The sequence below is a fragment of the Pseudopodoces humilis genome, chromosome 11 (genome assembly GCF_049639895.1).
Source record: "Pseudopodoces humilis isolate 2021_Gansu_Grassland_sample_001 chromosome 11, ASM4963989v1, whole genome shotgun sequence".
Taxonomy (NCBI): Eukaryota; Metazoa; Chordata; class Aves; order Passeriformes; family Paridae; genus Pseudopodoces; species Pseudopodoces humilis.
In genome coordinates, this window is record NC_142210.1 from 8,621,828 (window position 1) to 8,643,550 (window position 21,723).

The following is a 21,723-nucleotide window of genomic DNA, read 5'->3' on the forward strand; positions in this document are numbered from 1 at the left end:
CTGTATACAGGTCTTCAGGAAATACAGAACTGTCCTCCTAATAAGAGTAGTTTGCTGGCATAAGCTTTCAATACCTTTAAATAACTCTTGATTAAGTGTACACAAAGAAGACTTATGGCCTACTATTTCTATCTTACAGTGCCTGGCTTGATGCAGCAACACAAATAGTTCAATTATGTAATTTCCACTACTGTAAGGACAGCCAGAACCTCCTGAGGGGAGCAGCAGTACAGAACAGCACTTTCTGAACCAGGGCCTCAAGCTCTCAGAACTTTTATTATAGAGTTTATTTTAGAAAAATCCAGATAGTCTAAAAGATAGTATTCTAAAATCTTAGGAGTCCCAAGTAGGTTAATGGATTGACTACTGTTCATCCCTACAGCTGCTATCCCACTGCTAAAAGGAAAAACAAACACTCGAGAATACTGGGGATTCTGAACTGTTATGTACTTTCAAGCAATTCCCTCACATCCTTTCGCCCTCCATATAATAGCAGACTTGCTCAAGATCATCTGAAAACATCATTAAGAAAATATAAAGGCAGATAACACTTCATACATTGTCAGTCAGGCTTACAGTACACTCTAATGCTCAGTAGGTAATTTGCCTCCTACACTTCTCATGTCATTCCTCCTATTTCATTTATGTTATGGAAATAATTTCAAACTCCCTGATGGAGATGACTCATCTCTCCCTTTTCTCTGCAACACTAAGAGCAAATTTTAAAGCTTGCAAATGATCCCAGACATAACTTTTTAAGTCCCAGAGCAAACACGCTTCTTTCAGCCTATACCTGCACCAGCATCCTACAGCATTCCAACTGCCACCATAAGGAGCTCTGTGCCCTCCTGACCAAAGGTGTTCTCACATGCCAGTACTGTTATTCTGAAATAGCAGGCACTGCACAGACCCCTGAGGGACACCACTTGTCACTGATGGCCATTGGGACTCTCAGCCATTGACCACAAGCAACACGTATGACTACACAACCAATTTCTTATCCATTTAACTCTACTCATTGAATTCATCTCTTTGCAATTTAGACAGAAGAAGGTTATGGGGGGGCCACACTGGAACCTTTAGAGATGTCCAGAGAAATTATATATGTAGCTCTTCCCTTGTTCACTGATGTGCTCACTCCTTCACAGAAGGCCACTGGGTTGGCAGGCAAGGCTTGCCCCTGGTGGAAGTGTGCTGGCTGTCCCAAGTCACCTCCCTGACATCCGTGTACCTTAGCATAGCTCCTAGGAGGATCTGCTCCATGATCCTCCCAGACACAGAGGTGAGGCTGACAGTTTGTACTTCCCAGGGTCCTCCTTTCTACAATTCTGAAAGATGGGTACAATGTTTCCCCTTTCCCAGTCAACCTGGAACCACGATTGCCAGGACTTCTCAAATACCACGGAGAGTGATGCAGTGGCAAACTACATCAGCCAATTCCCCTCAGGATTCTGGGATGCACCTCATTGGACCCAACTGACTTATTCATAAAAAAAACCACAAAAAATATTATCCTGTGAACTTTCTAACTTCAATTTTTTTTTTTTTACTGTAACACAAATGTTATTGCATATCATAAAATGGTTTAGAGAGCTGTAAACTAAGCTCTGTGTGTTTTAAAAGCACTTAACAACATTTGTGTGAAGTAATAACAGACTATGCTTGAGAAATGTGAAGGAAGACCATCCACATCAAGCTACAAGATTGTCAATGGCCAAGAAAGGGAGAAATTAGTGAAATACCAGATGCACAGGAATTAAATACTTGAATTAAGATGAAAGGTTTCAGCACTTTCAAAATTCAACACTATTTTCAAATAATACTTAAATAATGATACACTTAAATAATGATGTCAATACACAGATAAAGACAAGTTTTAGCATGTTCTTACCCTGTAGTAAAAACAAAGTAGTTCAAGAGAGCTGACTCCTCTCAGTGATGCAGAGTACCTGGCTTACTACAGCCTTTATCCCACAGCCAGAACAGGGTGATTTAGAGCTGCAAGCCATTGGGGTCTGCAAGTCTAAAACCAAGCATTCTTGATAATAACTCACTTGCATGCACCTTGTATTGATCATATTTGCACCTATTATTTATATATAATAGCTAAGAACTAAGATAAGTGGCAGAATACCTAGGAACAAAGATAAAAAACACCCATCAAATTAAACCAGGATAAACTAAAGCCTAGGAATAATAAAAGTTTAGTGTCAAGAACATTAAGTACACGGGCATATAGAAGAACAAGGCAAAAAAGCCCCAGCTGTTTGCCACATTTTATATGAATAGTACAGATTATGAATGCACAGATAATGAAACCAGAAGTTTTTGAGAGTCACAGATGTGCCACAATTATAGAAAAGAACTGCAAATTATTTAGTCACTTCACAGAGGATGTCTCCTCTGGTGCAAACAGTAAAAAAGTCCCACATTCAAAGCAGTTTTAGACTATACTTATCTGGACCACACCTTTGAAAACTAGGATTTTGGAAAAGAAAGAACACTTTTCTCTGCCACAGCAGTAACTCCAGGTGGAAAGCACAAAACAAGTCCCCAAGCATCCTGTATGATTTAGCCATAAATCTCACATCCATTCTCTGTAATTCAGCCAGAAGTAATCATCCAAGACACATGATGGTCTCTGACTTTGCTTTTCATATCTTGTAAAAAAAGGACAAAGTTCTGATACTCACTCTGAACCTACAGCCAGAATATGGGATCAAATATGGGATGAAAGTGGACACAAACCTCTCTGGCATGGATATCACCATGAGGAGTAAGGCAGGCATCTCCCATGGGCTTAGAATCCTATTGCCAAGAAATTATCTGGAGTCCTAAAAAGTGAGTTTTAACTTTTTCCACTTACATATTTGTTAATCAATTCTAAACTTATCTCAAAGACTAAAGAAGTGGTTCCATGGTTTAACAAGAGACCTGAAGATTCCTCTTCTCAGATGATACATCTTCAAAAAGTTTCTGCATGTCATTTTAGTTTTGCAAATGCTGACATAGCGGAGTGTGAGTTACTCAGGACTTTTGCTATCGCTGAGCTATCCTTTCTGAACAGTGACTACCACCTCTTTAAAGAGCATAAACCCAGCACAACTGTCTCATTAACTTGTGAATTAGTTCATTAGCCTATAGAAAACAAGTTCTTCCATTGGTATTTATTTGTTCCACAGATGAAAAAACTGACTGGCAGACAACACAAAATTTGGCCTAAGAAAGTCACAAAACACCACCAAAAAATGACACAAACCTTTTAATAAAGTTATCAGCTCTTAACAGTTATTTTTCAAAAAAAAGTTGTTTCCTGTTAAACACTTTCAAGTGCTTCCTATGGTCTGCCTTCCATCAGTAACTTACAACAAACAGTACCTGGAACATGAAATCATTTGAGCTTGATTTTAACTCTATGCTACCATTTTTGAGAGAAGCTACACAACTGCAACACAAGATAACAAAGTTAGACTTTATATCATTTAAATAACTGTTCAGAATTCTTTCATACAAGACACTTCTATTTTAACTCACAAATGGACAAACCTTGTTTATTAGATGTTCAGTGACCACTTCTCTTAGTCCAGTGTAGAGTTTTTCACCATGTTTATGCAACACCATTGTATAAGCATTTCTATACAGCTCCTCAAAACTGAGACCACTATTGTTCTTACGCTGAATCTCTTGGATTGCGTTTTTCAGAAGATCCCAAATGCTGTTCACATATTTCTCATCCATAGTCATCTGTAAAAATAAAACATTACATTATCGTTTTGAATAAAAATATAGACAATAGGAGGTAATTGCTCTGCCCCATCTTGTGCATTCCATTATGACAAGATTTCTCAAACTTTATTAAAAGAAAACCTGTATTTATCAGACTAGTATAGATTTCAATAAATATTTATGAAAATTGTAATTTGCGAAAGTTTAATGCTTTTTTGTTTCAGAACTGCAAAACCCCAGAATCCAACTCCAGAGCCTTTGGAGGTGGAAAGGCAGGTAACTGCGGACAAAAGTCTCTTCCCCGTTCTTCCTCCATAAGTTAACAGTGACAGATGAACTCTCATTCCATATTAACACATTCTTTAGCACCTCATAAATTGTACTGCAATACTGATCTGCTTCACCAGATTCTAAATCAACCTGTACAACAAAAGACAATAATGTCTGACACAGATTATGCAAACTTAGTCATCTGCTTGAGCTAACTAGGGACTAGCTGATTTTGTTTTTAATTTGCATTTGCTACACTGGTGCTCCTTCAGGGAAGTTATTTTCTACAGCCTTCCTGAACCAGCAATTTTACAAGTACTAATAATGAAGGCAACAATTGAGATTTGCAGACAGCAATCCGAGTAAAAGCTTTTCAGCTTTCCTTTCAAAAACCCAAGCTTTTGTTTTCAAACAAAGCTCCCCTTGCTAATTAAAAAAATCTCAGCCAACACAACCTTTTTATCTCAACTGCAACTTAATTGCACACTGTATTCTAAGCAAAGGTATGATCTGTATAAACCAGGCAAATCACTGGGCACCAGTCTGCAGAGGTATTACAGTGCTGCTGTTTCTGTGTTGGTCACAGGGAACATCTCTACATTACATACAGAGATTAAGCAGCACAACCGGTAATTCAGATCTGTTCAGCAAAAAGCTGAAAGCAAACTGTTTAATTTCTGTACTTTTAATCCAAATGCTATAAAAGAAGGAATGACTGCAGCATTATTTGCTCCAAAGTCCCTGAATACAAACAAGAACACAGAGCTTTTTACCACATTGACACACAATGAGCCACTCTGAAAGCATAAGAAAGGTCCATAGAAGGTAATTTTAAGGAGTACACATCTTCATGAGACAAATACACAGAAATATTTGAAAAAGTACTACAAAATTATCTTATTACCTTTTAGGATTAAGCATTAAAAACTCTGCTTTTCAATGCAGTTTCTTATTCTGTTTCTGACTCAGATTAACATCTGTGAGATTTTACGGGAACAGGTTTGCTCAAGTTCTAGAATATCACGTTAGAAGAACACTGTCTTCCAAAAAAATCTAGCATAGCTAACTTGTTTGCAGCAGTGTTTTCTAACAAAGCAAAGACTCCTTATACTTTAAATAATTCCTTTCTATTTGGCAGTAAGACACTGCAATAAAGTTTGAGCAAAAATATATTATTTCCTCCCTGCTGCTGAAAAGTTGTTTAGCATTTGAGCAGAAAAGATCTTCCTCTATTCTCAAGGGTATGTAAGAATTGCAATGACTAAATCTGTTCTTGGGTTATTTAACTCATAGGTTCATCACTTTTCATCCCATTCCTTAAGTCCAGCTTGTGGGCAGATTTAAAATCCAAACAAATAACCAGTAAGTTAAGTTGCTGATGCTACTAGAACACTGTAATTTTTCAGAATTCTCTACAAAAGCATCTCTGACAACAGAACTGCAATCCTAATCCCCCAGTCTGACCCAACAGTGAAGATTTATGCAACTCTCTAGATCCCTAGCAACAAAGTCTGTAAGTGATCCACTTCCACAAATACAGGATCAGAGCCCAGATGTTTTGCTGTGTTCATTCCCTGATTTCTTCTAATGGTTATATTTTAGAACTGGAATGCACAGTTAAAGTACAGTTGCCCTGCTTGTGTCTTGTATTCTTGCAGATTTCAGCACAACCCAGACTGCTGCTTCTGCTGGTCTTTTAAGAAAAAAAAACCACACAGGTTTGGAAAGGCTTTCAGAAGTGAAATCCTAATACTAATTTCAGTAGTGTCTACACCCAGATTCACCAAGATAGTAATAAGCCAGTGTCCAAGCAGAGGAAACGTGTTAATGTACTCGTGCTTATCTGAACATTACCTTTCTTGGGGAATGGGAAAGCAACCAAGTCTGTTATTGGCAGGAGAGAGAGCTGTTTATAAGAAGCCGCTGGTTGGAAAACTTCCACACACTGCTGCCCAAATGCTAACGATTCAAAGATGCAACTTGAGCACAAACATCTGAACTCAGAGTGTAGCACAAGTACACCTTGAGGAAATTAAACAAAAATGACAGTGTACACAGAAGTACAATCATTTCACAAAAAAGAGACTGCAAAGAACTCAAAAGGTCCTTTATTCCACAGTGCAGGATCAGATACACTCAAGGCCCTTCCTTTAACAATGTTGTCTGCCCTATTAAAATCATCAAGTCAAACAATCACTGTGAGCATTCTATTGCCATTATCACCTGTAAAGTAGGTAAAGCTGGCAACAGTCCTGAAGAGACTTCTCAGTCTCTCCCTCCTAGAAGTTTACAGGCACCACCTCTTCCAAGTGACCTACAGCATTCAATTAGAACAAACACTCACCTCAATTCTCATTAATTTCTGATCAACACGTAACTTCATACAAAATGTTACTGGCCCCCTTCTAGTCATGTAGTTCAAAGGTAAGCACAATATCCCATCCCTAGGGGGGAGGAACAACCCCATGCATTAATGCCTGCTAGGGCAAATGTCTGGAAAGTACATTTAGCAGAAAAGAACCCAAGCTCTTCATGGTCATCAAGCTGATGAAAAACCAATGGGCCCTTGAGGCAAGGAAGACTAGTGGTATCCTAGGCTGCATATGGAAGAACTGCCAGCAGGCCAAGGGCTCTACTCAGCACTGGAAAGCCACATGCAGAGCAATGTGCCCAGTTCTGAGTTCCCCAGTGTAAGAGAGACACAAACACACTCGAGACTTCAGCGAAGGGCCACTAACAACCCTCTGGAGCATTTCTCATCAGATGGCCAGTCAGGCTCTAGAGCCAGCCTAGAGAAACCCTGCAGGGATCAAATGAGTATATGTAAAATCCAAAGGGAGGGTGTTACTGAAGAGGGAACCTGCCTCTGCAGTGGTGCCCAGTGACAGGAGCAGATACAGCAGACACAAACACAGGAGATTCATTGTGATCATCATAAAAACTTTTTTGTTGTGCGGGTGACCAAGTACTAGCACAAGTTGCCCAGAGAGGCTGTGGAGTCTCCATCCTTAGAGACATTCAGAAGCTGTCTAGATACATCCATGAGCAAGCAGCTCTAGGTGACCCTGCTTGAGCAGCGGGGCAAGAGAACTTCTCAAAGTGCCTTCCAACATTAACCACTGGGTGATTTGGCGATACACCTGACAGCTGTAGGCTCAGGAAGCCAGAAAACCAGGGCTCCCTGTGTAAATGTGACCTTTTCAGACTGCCTGTACCAGTCTTCCAATGGAAATATGTTGTACGATAACAAAGATGAGCAACAAAATACTTGTGGTCACCAGTGGAACCTGGAGTTTGCTCCCTAGCTTCTACCAACTTACAGTCAAAAAATAACATTAAAACTCCCAGATTCATATCTGTTGCTGGAAATCCATATTACTTTGCAGAGAAATAACTGTTTTGGGGTACAATTTCCATTCTATTGACCTTAACTTTTACAAGTTTCCTCTGAACAGTACTTCATTCCGTATTTGTCATTATTTTTCCTTGTCATGATTTTGTCCTTAACACCACAGAGCTCACTCCCCTTATATAACCATGCTTGAAATGCTGTGACTTGCAAGGAAAAATTACAGAAGTAAATTGCTAAGAGCCTGATGAAACCTTGAAAATTTATACCAGCTTTAAGTAGCTATTTAGTCTTCTTAACAAGAGGTGGTTAAAAAAGAAGTGAGGAAAAGGTAAACAGACATCCTACAGAGCATCAGCAGGAGTATCCACAGAAGTCCACCAGCAGCAACAGGTGACACACGAATCAGTACTCTCAAGATTAGTGATCACAGTTTCTTATCCTTCCTGCCGAAGAAATTTCTAGACAAGTTCTAGAAAGTTCACACAAAGATCTCAGACCAAACTTGTTAAATCTCTGAAGTTTTAATAGACTGCCAACACATTTGCAGGACATTTTTACTCTCAAAAATGTTACAAACACTACTACTCAGTTTTTCTACAGCATAGCTGGAGAGTGTTTACCACGTTTCTACACATTAGCAGGGGAAATGCATCGGTCTGGAAATGATTACTGCAAAACAAGGCTTTGCAAAGTTCACAAAAAAAGCTACCATCTGCCTCACTCCTTTCCATGACATCCTTCAAAGATCTAATACCACAGAGCACTGGGGCAAGGACCAACTGAAATTACAGAATACAGGTGTTTATGATCTCTACCTTGAAGGAAGTGAGTAGATGCCAACAATTAAAATTAGTTAGCAGTTCTGGGAATAACATTTGCACCTAGTAATTACCACCTATTCTCACTCCCCCATGTCCTATCCCTGAGAAGGGTCCAACTGCTGTCACCTAAAACTTCCACCACAGGGGCACAGTCCTTAAGGCAAAGGAGACTGTCACCAGCAGTGTTCCCTTCCACTGCAAGCCCGCATTCATCAGGACGGTATTAAACAGTCTGTTACATAATAACTCAGTGTCCTGAGCCTGTATTCTTCATTCAGGATGAAGTTTGGCTGAGGTTATCCAGAGAAGGGCAAGAGCAGGACATTTCCTGCCTCAGAACCTAATCACTATTTGAATTTTTATAAACCCTTTGAATACTGTTAATTTAAAAGACAAGAATTTACAATGACAGAGATATATTGTCTAGCATTTGCTCCAAGAATATCTCTGAAAAATGGCACATTAAGACATGGAACAGAGCAGATAAAATGTACTCCTATTAATGTCAAATGGAGAGCTCAATATCCACACTTTTCTGAGTTCTTAAGTTTTCCTCACTATGTAACAGTAAGCATATCTGAAGAGGATGCATGGGCAACACACACTCTCCCACAAATAAAAATAACTGATCTCTGAACAACCAAAATCACCACACACAAAGTTACACAAAGTTCCTCAACTGTGTTATTTGAACAGGTTTTGGTGTGACACACCAAAAACACGACTGGAGGCCAAGAGAAGGAGCATGAAGAAAGTAAGGGGCACCCTGTCTCCCTGTTCTTCTCCTGAATCTGGGCTATTAATCTTAGAACGTATGTCAAGAGTCACAGGGAAGTCATAGAAATGTTCTACCAAAGCTGTCCTAGTAAGTAGGACACCTTTTGCTCCTAGATGACCTTTAGCAACAATCAAAGATGACAATACAGTATTATCCACATCTCCTAAGGAATGTCAGGAAATGCCTATTATGCTATTGTACTCCCTCAGAGGGTGTGTGTGGTAGGGGGGAATCAATGCCTACAACTTGCTTATGACATTTGCCAGTTGTCATTTACAAGATTAAATACTGACACAATTTTTAATACCTGTACTTTGTTCTTCACTCTTCCCTTGATATTCAAGCATTGCCCTTGTTTGGGTGGGCAAACCCTACACTGAACTTCTCCAGATTCCTCCTGCAAGGAATATTCCTGCAAGGAATATTCACAGCCTGCACCATATTCCATTGCAGGCTCAGCATATGAGCAACCAATGTTGAGAGAAATCCTCCAAAGGCCAAGGGCACAATCAGCTGTAGTCTCACCCACAGGAAGGCTTGAGTGTCTGCAGGCAGGGCTCCACAACAGTACCCAGTAAGTAACAGAAATGCAGGAATTACAATATCCACCTCTCCTTTCCAGGCTTTACTCATCAGAAGCAAGCAGAACATTCAATTAAATCAAAGAGGAGGAGTCCTTCTCAACTGAAACATACAAGATCTGTAGTATTTTAGGTGAAACCCTCTCCCTCTCCACTTTGCTTGAATGGGTTCTGCAGCACTGAAAAGCTGTTCCGCCAGTACGGAGCAGATGGGTTAAGTAGTCTAAAAAGTGATTGGTCCTTAAAAGAAAGAGTCACCTCCTGCACCATGACTGATAGATTTGGTTCAAAACCAAAGGTCAAAACGCTCAGAGGGTTCTACCTCCAAAACATTGTCTCAGAACATGCTGGTCTCCTCAAAAAACAAGTGCTGCTTTGGAGTAGGAGCTTGAAGAGGAAGGGAGGTTGGCTGCTTGGTTTTGAGCTTTACAGCAAAATGCAATATGGTACAAGAATTTCCTTTTCTAGTAAATCCCAGGAAAAAGGATTTGTTTCTTCTCTCAAAATGTAACACTTGCCTGCATTATAGCTAGGCCTGACAGGAGTTTCACTACACAACAGCAAAATTTAACACTCTATATGAAAAGTTTAAAACAAGTCTTTATTAGAACATGTAATACTGCAGTAACAATTTTGACATATTTAAGCAACTGAACAAAATTAAGCATCACATACTCATTTATCTGTCATATTTTAGGAACCAATTCAGAAGAATGAGGCTTGAGAATCTTGAATTACCAATATAATATACTTCTTACTCTAGATTTCAACTTCCATTTAATACAGTTTCTTTGTTTTTCCCAAATGCCCTTCCTCATCTTTAGTCTTGCAAATCTATGGAACATAAAATGCTGAAGGGGAGAAAATTGAGAAAAACAACTCCGTCCAAACACCTGCTTCATCTGAACTAAGACTATGAACTATGTAATTTTGAACACCCATCACTTAGATAAATACAAGGATAAAGATAAACATCACTCAGATAAACACCAAGGAAAAAGATAATCATAAAGATTTTGTTTCATTTCTTTAAAAAAAATGCAAAACACAGAGACACTCTGAAGAGGCAAACAGACAAACTGAAACACAAAGTTACACAGTGGTGATTCTGTGAACATAAACAACTTCCTTTTTACAGACCTTCACACACTTTCCCAACACTATCCTATACTAATGAGCAACTACAAACTGTTATACTCCCCAAAAATCAGCTTGAGGGTTCACTTTGTAATTTATGATGTTCAACATTCAAAATACACCTTCTGTCACTCTATTAATACAGAAAAAATAAAGTTTTTATTAATACAGACAAAAGCAGAATATTGCTTGTCTGACTGAGACAATGAGAAATGAATGCTGGCTCACCTGTCTCATTTTTCATCCACTTATTGGTGTATATATACGGATTCACACAGATCAGTCTTCAAGGTTCTCTCTAAAAACTCTATCAGTTGGTTAAGTAGTAACAGGGGATTATCAAAGTTAGTATTGCCTACATCGGTGATCACTTATACAAAGCTTAACTCTGTCTCTTCGTCACTCATCTGCCTTGCTACTTATTTCCCACACGACCCAAATTGCTTGAAATAAGCATATGCTTTATTCAGCAAAGATTAATGGATGTTGTCCTGTAACGGGGCTGTCCTCTAACGGGGCTGGATACTGAGGAAAAGCAAAGAAAACACACCAAAATTAATTTCTTTTCAACATAAACTGTCTAAGGTGCTACTATTTACACTAAAGACTTACATGCAACTACAGTTCCATGCTTTGCCCAAAGAAGACACCAGAATAATATTTAATTAAAATACAGAAATAGAAGCTTTTAAATAACATCTTTTCTCCCCAACATGTGCAGACAAATCTAAATGCCTTTCAAATATCAAAAGGCATTAGCTGTGAATGAGTAAATCTCCCCTGACATGATGCAAGCTTCTGCCCACCTGACATTACATTATGAAACTTGTTTTTCAAAAAGTTGTATTTAAAAGAAAACAAATAATTGGTTTTGATTAATCTTCTAGAAGAACTGAACTGCTAAGAGGCTAAATCTAGGAAGTTCTAGCTCAAAACACAGTTGTCACTGATACAGAATGGAAGTGCTTAAACAGCCAAAAGAGTGACATTGCCTGTATTATTAACCAAGGCTCTTTCAAAAACATTCGGTGACATCTCTACAGCGCTCATTACTACAGCACCTGAAAACGGACGAGGACTATAAAACACCTACAATCAAACTACTGATTTCCCAAGAGCGCTTCAAACTAACACGGGTAAAGAGGAGCTGTTTATAATGCTGTATATATACTCTCCATATATACTATATACTGCTGTATACTGCCTATACTCTTACTTCTCTCAGTAACTCAGAAACCTCTCTTCAAAAACTCAGAGCTGAAGTCCAGATCTAAGTCACAGTTCAGAAAGTCTGATCTTTCACTTCTAGCTTTGCAAATTAACAGAACCATTTTCAGACCTGAAGTAAGTTTTTTACTTATTTTAGTAGATGTACTGTCACTTATAGTGCAAATAACATGAGGGGGTAAAAAAAATAGTGTATTGTGTCAGGATTGCTTAACTCAAGAAAAATCCATTCTGAATGAAACAGAGGACGAAATATAAGGATTTGACACCAATGATCCATCTACTTCCTCTGTCCTACCCAAAAAATAAAAAATTATCAACATTTTGAAGATTAATGAGAAGTTTAGAGTCCTCTTGACTCATTTCAAAAGTAGTAATCCTAAAACAATTTTCCTCAAACTAAAGCTATGGAAAAAAAATAATAAAAAGGCTTGTGTAACAGGAAGAAATATATTCCTGAAAGAAATACAATAGCATTACTTCTATGCTAAATAAAATTGGTGTTAAGAAAATATTTGAACCTAATTAGAGCAGCAGAATATGGAACAAAGAAAAGCTGGATTTCTGGGAGTGAATCATTCCTCACATGTCAGTAGGATTCTGGAGGTCTCTTAAGGTGTGGGGAGCGACAGGTACAGCTCAGCTGTGTGGCTGTGGCTGTCAAACAGGATCTTGGCAAAGGTGAAATGACAAGACAGTGCAAACAGTGGCACAAAATTTTATATATTATTGGGCATGCCTTTTCCCATTTACAAACATGGCCAAATCCTAAAAATTTCATTCAAGTTATTTAGTGTTCCACTGCAATAAAAGCTTGTAGGAGCCAAGACCAAGCTTTTCAAAACCTGACAACTATGTGACTGTGAGCAAGCTACACAAATTGCACTCGCCTGCAAATTTCCTCAAAGCTGCTTACTTGGGATAAGGGGCCATGTGCAGGCTCTTACACTGCAGGAGAAGGAAGGTGGCTCATTCCTCTTCCGCTGGAGTTACTTTCAGTTTACTAAAGACTTGAAAGCAGAAAGGAAACTTGTTTTCTTATGTATAACCTAACGAGTTTTACTAGCAAGGACTGAAATAGCTGGAAATCTCAAATTTCAATGCGATTTAGTGACTCTCTATTTCCTTTACAACAGTAGGAGCTCAGCATTGCAGGTGACGAGCAGCAGGTTGTCCTGAGAGTGCCATACCTGACAACAGGTGACAACAGGTCACTGTCAGCAGAAGCAGCACCACTATATCCCAGACTACTCAGATCATTGCTAATTACAAACTAATAGAAATACTGTTTTTAACCTAGGCAGAATAGACTAAAACTTTGATTCAGTATGGGATAATATGTTGATTCAGTTTTAAGACCATCAGTCAACAAACACTACAATGTAGAAATAAAAAATCTTAATTTAATAAGAGATTAAATTAATCAGGTTTTTTTGGCAAATATTTTGTATTGGTGACTTCTATAACATCAACATTATAATAACCTTAAAAAATAACAGAGATGCAGCATGCCTCAATCCCAGTTACGAAAGTCAAAGGAAAGAGCAATGCTGTTCTGCACATCCATACCTTCTGTGGAAGGCACCGAGTCTCCTCAGGGGTATCATCTCTCCAAGTGAAAAAATCTATTATTTCATTAACTTTCCAGCTTTGATGACCTGAATTCAGATACCTTCCCTAAACCTCAAATATCCCATTCCTCAGCTACCCAACATTGAAGGCAAATCCCACAGGAATTGTTTCTGGCTTTTTTTCAATTAACCTACAAGTACCTCAGTATTTTACAATTGTCCAAAAATCAACACTATGTAAAGAGGAAATCTGTGAAATACACACCAGCTTATAGACACATTTCCTGTAGTCATTTCAAAACAAGGAACACAATGAATGATGGTGGGATTAAGGAAGAAAGGGTGATGATGGGGCTGAAGAGACTTGAGAGGTTTTGGGGGCTTGATGATAACTCCTCCTCCTTAATAACAGCAGCAGAACAATTTGAGAATTTGCAAAGGAATAGAAAGATACAATTTTATGGTAAACAGAGGCAAACACAGTATGATTATTTTTTCCTTCCTCAGCTTACTTCAGGTAGGAGAAGGAAGATACAATTAATAAACCTCTTACAAATTTACAAATAATCAATACTCTTGTGTCCTGACAATAACCTCTGTCTGGGGATTTTTTGTACTGCACGGTACAAACACATGATCAGGCGCACAGATCAGCTGCACCTGGAAGACTTAAGACTAACACTGAAATGACTGCAATAGAAAAAAATTCATAGCTACAATTAAATCCATGTATGTAACATAAAAAACCAGATCCACTTAGATGCTATCAACACTTTAAAAACAAAACTAGTATGGAAGTAAAGTGTTTATTTCAACAAAGATTCTTCACATACAAAATGTATGAAAAAGACATGCATGGCCTATGCTCAGACCACATGCAGTCTAGAAATTAATGTTATGAATTTATTATATAAGCTTGTTCAATTTTATATCATTCACATGTATAATTTAAGTTATTGCCTTATGTTTATTCTCATTAGCATTAAACAAAAATTGGCTTTTCCACAAATGGTCCTCAGTCATAATCATAAACCAATAAAGCAAGTTATCTGCTCACATTTTGCATAGTATTACACCTTATTTGAATTACAAGCAAGACAGTTTCAGCCCTCAAACACTGATTTTATACACAGCTAATTAAAGAATTGAGGGCACTCCACTGCAAACACCATCCACACATAAACGTTTCTTAGTTTTGTCCTCCTTGCAGTACTCAGGTATTAAGTGCACTTTTTGCCTTCCTTAAACCGTTAAAAGTCAATATGGAAGTTTTTTTGTTATGCCATCTAACAGTATTTACTTATGCTGAAATACCAGTACTTGCACCTTCAGAAAAGAAACATCAGTCATTTAAAAATTCTACTGGCTTTAACTGACCTTCACAAAAATAAAATAATCATGTGATTAAAAGTATGCTTGGTTTTGTTGAGTTTTCTACAATGCTACTTTCCTGCCGTTTCCACAAAACCTGACTCAGAATGAAAAGCATGACCTTACTTCTCAAGAGCTACTTTTCCACTTGTACTGCTACTAGAAATCAAAGATAAGATCCAGTGAGCATATGTACAAGGTCAAGAACCTATTTTAGACTGTAACACAATCACTCTGTTTTATGAATGGACTCAACCAAACTATCTTAAGAAAAATCTGTCCCAGTCTATCACAAAATGTTTTCACCACATACAGAGACACTGCACATCAATCGTGGTGATGAAAATTTAAAAGCACCTGCACAGGGACTACCTACCATACAGATCAAAGCCTAAGACTTCAGAATACCTGCTTGAAATTCTGAAAAATGGGGTCACTTATGCTGTGTGTACCTGTCCAGAACAGATTAAAAGGAAAATTTTGAGAAATTTTACTATCTTTTACAGAAAAAAATCCTAATTTTTTGTTAGATACTACTATTACAATTATTCATGTAGAATATCAAGAATTCTTCATCACTTTTATAGGTACTCTCATAAAGTTCTTTACATACCACTACTAGGGAAATATAGTAATTCCTGTTTAATAATGCATTAATAATGCATTACTATACAACTCAAGCAAAGGGATGGAGAAACTTAAGGAAACCTGAAAAAACTCAGATCGAATTAGCCACTGTAAAAACCCTAACAGATCACTTTAGCTTTAGCCTTGTAGCCCTGTGCAAAAGTAAGGAAATTTCAAATTCAGCGAGATTCATAACAGGCATTGTCCCTTCCTGAGCCAAGCAGAGGCACTGGCTCAAAACTCAATACCAATGCAAATGATGATTGCTCAGAACTTAAGACCCAGTTAACAAGGAAAACCAAAATAATTTGTAACTGAAACCTGAACATCTACATAACTGAGGAATGCTAACGAGATTAGGTGAGGCAAAAACTAGAAGATAATACACACAGTGTGTTACAAAAAAACCAACCAAATAAAAACCCACCTATTCCAGAGTGCCCTGGAATTAGTGCTCTCATCTCTTAAAAATTCTAAATGTATTATTAGGACACTCAGTTTGCTCACAGCATTTCATTAGAGAAAAAAAAAAATTGTGAAAACTGGAAGGACTTCATAAGATTAACCATCCAGTAAATAGCAAGTATTTCCATGTTTTCCTTAATTTCACAAAAACTCCTTCCTATGAATAAGAAACAGTGTTTCAGTGTTTTGGTCTGTTTTATTCCTAGTTTTTAAACCTACCAAAATTTCAGTTGGGAATATGAACTTATGACCGTGAACACTACATGGGTTTAGCTAAGATGCTTCCATAAATATGTTTGAGAATATAAAGTAATCAAGATTCACAAGCTAAGCACGTAAAACATGGTGTTAACCAGGTGATCTTGCAGCACTTGGTATGTTCACATTATTTTATTCAGAGCTGAAAAAGCCTGCAGTAAACCATCCCCCAATTCCACTCTTCCCACCTTCCATGCCTCTCCATGCTCTCCCCAACACCTCACGCAGGCTCTGAGGGTTATAAGCCAAAGCAGATCCTCACATACCACTTACATAACCTGAATGCTTCAAAATTCAACCACACTTCAATGTTTTTTCTAGGGGCTATCTGCTCAAGATAGATGCTCAAGATTGACCAAATTTACACCAACTTCTGGAATTGAGATATCTACACATTGTAGGTTGAAGCATAAATTTAACAAACCTCGTCTCAACTTGCATCATCCATTCCCCAAGACTCAAAACAAACCACAGAAGCAGTTGGTGCTCCCTGGAAAAAAAAAAAAAAAAAAAAAGCCTTCTGCCTACACAAAGCCTAGAACAAGTGGCTGTTAGATCGAGGAGAAAGGAGAGCTGGCAATGAAAATATGACTCTTAATACTTTCTCATGGAAGAGCTGGAGTTATCTACTTCTAAGTTTATGTAACTTTCTTTGACGAAGAAGTAACATCAATTGCTAAACAGCTGAAGGACACAAAAGGCTGTCTCTTTCTGCACAAGACTGAACAAAACGAGAATTTTCTTGGGCACAAGTACTTCAAATAAAAAACTAGTCAGTGAAGCTTACAGGTATTTTTTTAAAGTCTTGTTCTACTGCAAGTGCAGGTGTAGAATCTCTCTAAATGCTGTGCAGAATTCATAACATAACTATGTGACACTGATCCACCAAAATAGTTCTGAGAACCAGCAAAACACTGTTTTGTAGTGCTGCTCTAGAGAAGAAAGACATCTCTGCAGGAACATTATTGAAAGCATTCAAAAAAGCCCCCTTCAACTGCCATGTTCGAACCCAGTAATCTACAGGGTCATACTGGCTTTCCAAAAGATGTGTCCAACCAATTTTATGGTGATACCTGCATTGAGAGAAGAATGAGCTCTTGCAAGAAAATTCATTCAACACAGCTTAATGTTGCTTGTTTAAATTTTGAAAATTAATTCCCCAAATGCTTTCTGAATTTCCACATTTGGATTACTTCTGTAAGGAATGTGCAATTTTTTTACTATGTACTACTTTTCCATCAAAACACATTTAAGGCTACAGTTTTCCACTAGCTAACCAGTCACAGCAAAACAGCTCAAATACACTTGCAAGAAACATAATTTATACATTCTAGAGCTCCCTTACAGAAACCACATCTCTCCAAAAGTTTTAAGTGCAAATGTACCATTTTTGGCAGCATTTTTCACAGATCAACTAAATCATCTTAAAATCAGATTTGCTGCAAATTTGTTTGAGAGCTTTGAAAGTATTCCTGTAGCCAGCAGTAAGGGGCTCACTGAGAGTTAAGGAGTGAGAGCCAGTTTGAGACCCTGAGAGCACCTTCAAACCTGGAAGAAAACAACCCCCAACACTTCTTCAAACAGGTGCAAGAAATTCACGTTCTGTAGTTGTATCAAACCTGCACTTTCATATAATGCACATGTATTCAGTAGACCACTGCACTCTCCCAAATAATTAAAAAAACCCAACTTACTAACTGCAATGTACATCATGGACAATTATATGACACCTCTGAAATTTTGTTATTTTTAGCATCCATATTCATATCTGTCACAGTGTGTATGAACTTGAAACAACAAAGTTTGAAGACTGCTGAAGAAAAAGTAAGCTTCTGTCTCTCAAAAGCCCTCTTTCCCCTGCTCCATCTCTGGCTTCAGCTTCACCCTGAATGCTCTCTGAATAGACCTTATATAAATATGGAACAGCTACATTTTATGGAGGTGTTAAAAGTACCAGAAGTGGATACTGAAAGTAGCACACTTGGAAGTATTCTGTAGTGGTACATAAGGATAACTGCACAAGCTTAACCTCATGAGTTTGCTTTCCTGAATATCCAACAAACTCTCTTAGCAATTTATTTCTCTTCTTCTTCCCAGGTTTGAAATATGCTCAAGTCTGAAGTCTCAGAGAATGCATCCTCATCTGGACTAGTTCTGATGCAAAGATGATCATCGTCTTTAAGTAATTATGAACAAGAGAACGCAAAGTTCTTTTTAGTAAGGTAGTTTATAAATTAGGAAAAGAAAAATTGGTTGAACATATAGAAAACTGTTTTTCTCAGCTACTTTTGATTACTGTAAAACCCACTTCAGCAAAACAGTGTACCCTATGCCATTGCCCTTGAGGTAAGAAAAAGCACATCACAGCATGCACCAGGAGCTAACAAATCTTAATGGATACTTGGGATGATAGATAATCTGCCACAAATTATAAGAATAGTAAGAATAAAAAAACTAGAATATAACTAATTCCTAAGTATTAAGATCTCCAGGTAGAAGACTGGTGCTTTTCCAATGTTTTGGCCCACTTCTACTAAATTTTGCATAAGGTAGAAAAGGCAAACTTAGGTAATGTTTGGCAAATTACTATTTCTCCTTTCCTTTAGCTATTATAATAACAGAAGTATGAAATATGTTATAAAAATGTAAAATATTAAAAACCAGAACCTACAGGGAGGAAGTTATGCTAACACTGCTATGCTCCAGAACACCACAGTTCCAATGTGGCTATTTCTAGCCTAATGTAATAGTAAATAGCTACCTCCATGCAAGAAGCAAACTAATCTAAAACCTCCTTCCTAAAACAGGAAGACCTCCTGAGGAAAGATGATCAATAAGAAGACAAATTGAAGCAGCCTACAAAACCACCTCTGGAAGCGCTCTTAATTGAGAGCCAAAGAGCAGAAGCACCACATTTGGGACAAAAGAGCGAGGATCCATAGCTGCTGCATGAGTACTACATTTTCTAAACACAGACTCTACCCCCCACAAAAATTCACCTCATTGACACAAATAATCCTGCTGCAGTCACTAGCACTAAGTCATTTCCTGGACCAAGCTTTACAACAACTTATGCCTACACAAAATGTGTTTCAAGATTTTTCAACTACAGATGCTGACTTCTGCATTTGAGAAAGGGAAACCCCTCCAGATCTCTTGACAAAGTACATGCTTCTCTTCTATAAACACTTTATCAACAGGATTATCTTGGGTAAAAAAAAAACCCAAAACATCCAAGAGGACACCTGGAAAGTTGCTATCAGGAGATATCCCCAAACAGTTGTAGGCCTTGATACCTTGTGACTTACTGAGTTATTTTAGGGAAAAGACACTTTGTTTTTCACATTTTAACCTAGATATTCTTTAAGCAACTAAAAAGAAAGACAATGGTAGTAAAAACAGTTTTAAAAAACTTGTCAATGTTTAACTTTATGTAAGAATGGGGCTCCATTAGAGCATTTCTCACCCCTGCAAAACAAATTTCACATACAGAAGAGGTGAAAACATAAGTTTATCCCATTGTTAAGTCTGCCTTTGTTGTCCGACCATAGCTACGTATTCACAGTTGGAATACATGAATCTGTTTATCAAATTAAAAGACTGCTATCTTTGGTGCAGTTTGTTACAAAACATACGCATTGCTTTTGTCATGGTTTATTTTTGAACAGGTTTTCCTACTACTTGTTAGTAAAACCGTGGCCTCATGGCAGCAAGTCTTCTCCTTTATTTCTATAATCCAAAACTGACATTCTTGGAAAAGGCTTTTTAAAGAAATAAATTAAATATGGAGATGAAAAACCTATCATCAGCTAAAAATTCTAATCTCATTGTCCACTTTTTTTCTTTTACCACTAAATGCAACTATCAATGATTAAAAGTAGAGGAAAGAGTAAAACAGTATAACTCAGATTGCTGTAAAGTTGGATGCTGAGACTATAAACAATCTTCTAATTTCATCAGCAAGAGTCTGGATGAAGCAAATATATTGATATATGCCTTGCCAGTGAAATGAGATAAACAGGTATGTCCAGTTTCTCTATAAAGGCACAGCACATTAGTTCTACATCACTGCCTACTGGGATCAGACATAGCATTGAAAAGTTCAGGCTAAACCTTAAAAGCTAACGCTAAGCCTTAAAAGCCAGAGACTCAACTAAGTATCTTCTTTTTAACGTACAGCCCGCTGAACACACACACGCTTCCTGGGCATCCTCCGGCAGACTGAACCTTTCCTATTCCTCTCGTTCCCCAACGCCATTACTCGTGCTGTAGTTGTTATTCTGTTGTAAGCTTTAATTGAACCGACTGTCAAAACACAGCAGCGTTATGGCAATTCAAATTAATAATCTGGCTCCTTCCCCTCTGTAACTCAAAGCGAAGGCACGCTCACGACTCTGCCGAACCTGCAGCAAGTTACCTATGCCTACATGTTTATAGTAGCACCTTCTGAACAGCTGGCATTGTGCCATCTAAGTATTATAATCGTACGACTTAGAGCCTCTTCTACGGAGCGGAGAGAGAAATTCAGCAAGAGGAAACTCTGCAGAAGACATAAATAAATATTCCCCCCCACATCTTCCGGGGCTAACTAAATTTGTTGATGAAGGCGCATAACCTTCGGCTCTCTCTTTGAGGCCTTTTCCTTGAAAACAAAGAAATCAGCCCCCACTGCCCACCTCCCCACTGCCGTACGCGGATTTTCATAATTGATTTGTTTGATGAGGGAGGCGATAATCGCAGGGACCAGTTCCTCCGCCTCCCACTCGCCGTACGGCACCGCTTCCCTGAGGAGCAGCTTCCGCACGCTCCCCCCGCCCCGCACGGCCCTCGGGGGTGCCCGAGGCCGGCTGACAGCTCCCCCGCCCCGCTCGCACCCGCGGCCGCCCCTGCCCGCGGCCCCGGCGCACAACGCGGCCCACAGGGCGCCGGGGCCTGCGGAGGCCGCTCGGCCCGGCCCAGGCCCGGTACTCACGGGGAAGGCGCGGATCCGCATCTTGGTGTCCTTCCGGCTGCCCGTCCCCTTGCTCAGGTTCGACATCTTCGGGCCCGGCGGCGCCTCCGGCGCGGGGCGACAGAGCCGGGGGACGCGCGGCGGGGCGGCGGACCCGGGAACGGGGCCGGGGAGGCCGCTGGCGACCTTCGCTACGAGTGCGGCCCCCGGGGGGCGCGGAGGGCGCGGGGGCCGGGCCGACCGGGCCGGGCCGGGCGGGAGAGGCGGCGGCGCGGGCCCCTCGCTCCGCTGGCGGCGCTTCCTTCAGCCTCCGCCGCGATGGCGGACAAACATCGCTCACTGCGCAGGGCCGGGCGCCCCCCCTTCCCTTCCTTCCCTTCTCTTCCTTCCCTTGCTCTCCTTCCCTTCCTTCCCTCCCCTCCCACCGCCCGGCACACTCGGATCCGGCCGCGGTGGGGCGGGGGCGGCGGGAGGGCCGGGGGCGGGGGCGGAGGGGGGCCTCGCTGCTCTCGCGAGGTTTCGGCCGGTCTCGCGAGACGTCCCATCTCCGGCGGGCCGGCACGGCCGCGGCGGGCGGAGAGCGGAGGG

General features: G+C 39.6%; 1 protein-coding gene across 1 annotated transcript in view; it reads right to left on the reverse strand.

Annotated features, from left to right (window-relative positions):
* Positions 1 to 21,313, reverse strand: part of CUL3 (cullin 3) — a 53,018-nt gene extending 31,705 nt beyond the window's left edge. The window contains exons 1-2 of the mRNA XM_005527034.3: positions 21,157 to 21,313; positions 3,547 to 3,744 (exon numbers count right to left, since the gene is read on the reverse strand). Coding sequence (XP_005527091.1) covers positions 3,547 to 3,744; positions 21,157 to 21,222 — 264 coding nt within the window. The 5' untranslated portion in view covers positions 21,223 to 21,313. The remainder of the gene's footprint in view (positions 1 to 3,546; positions 3,745 to 21,156) is intronic.
* Positions 21,314 to 21,723: the final 410 nt, after the last annotated feature.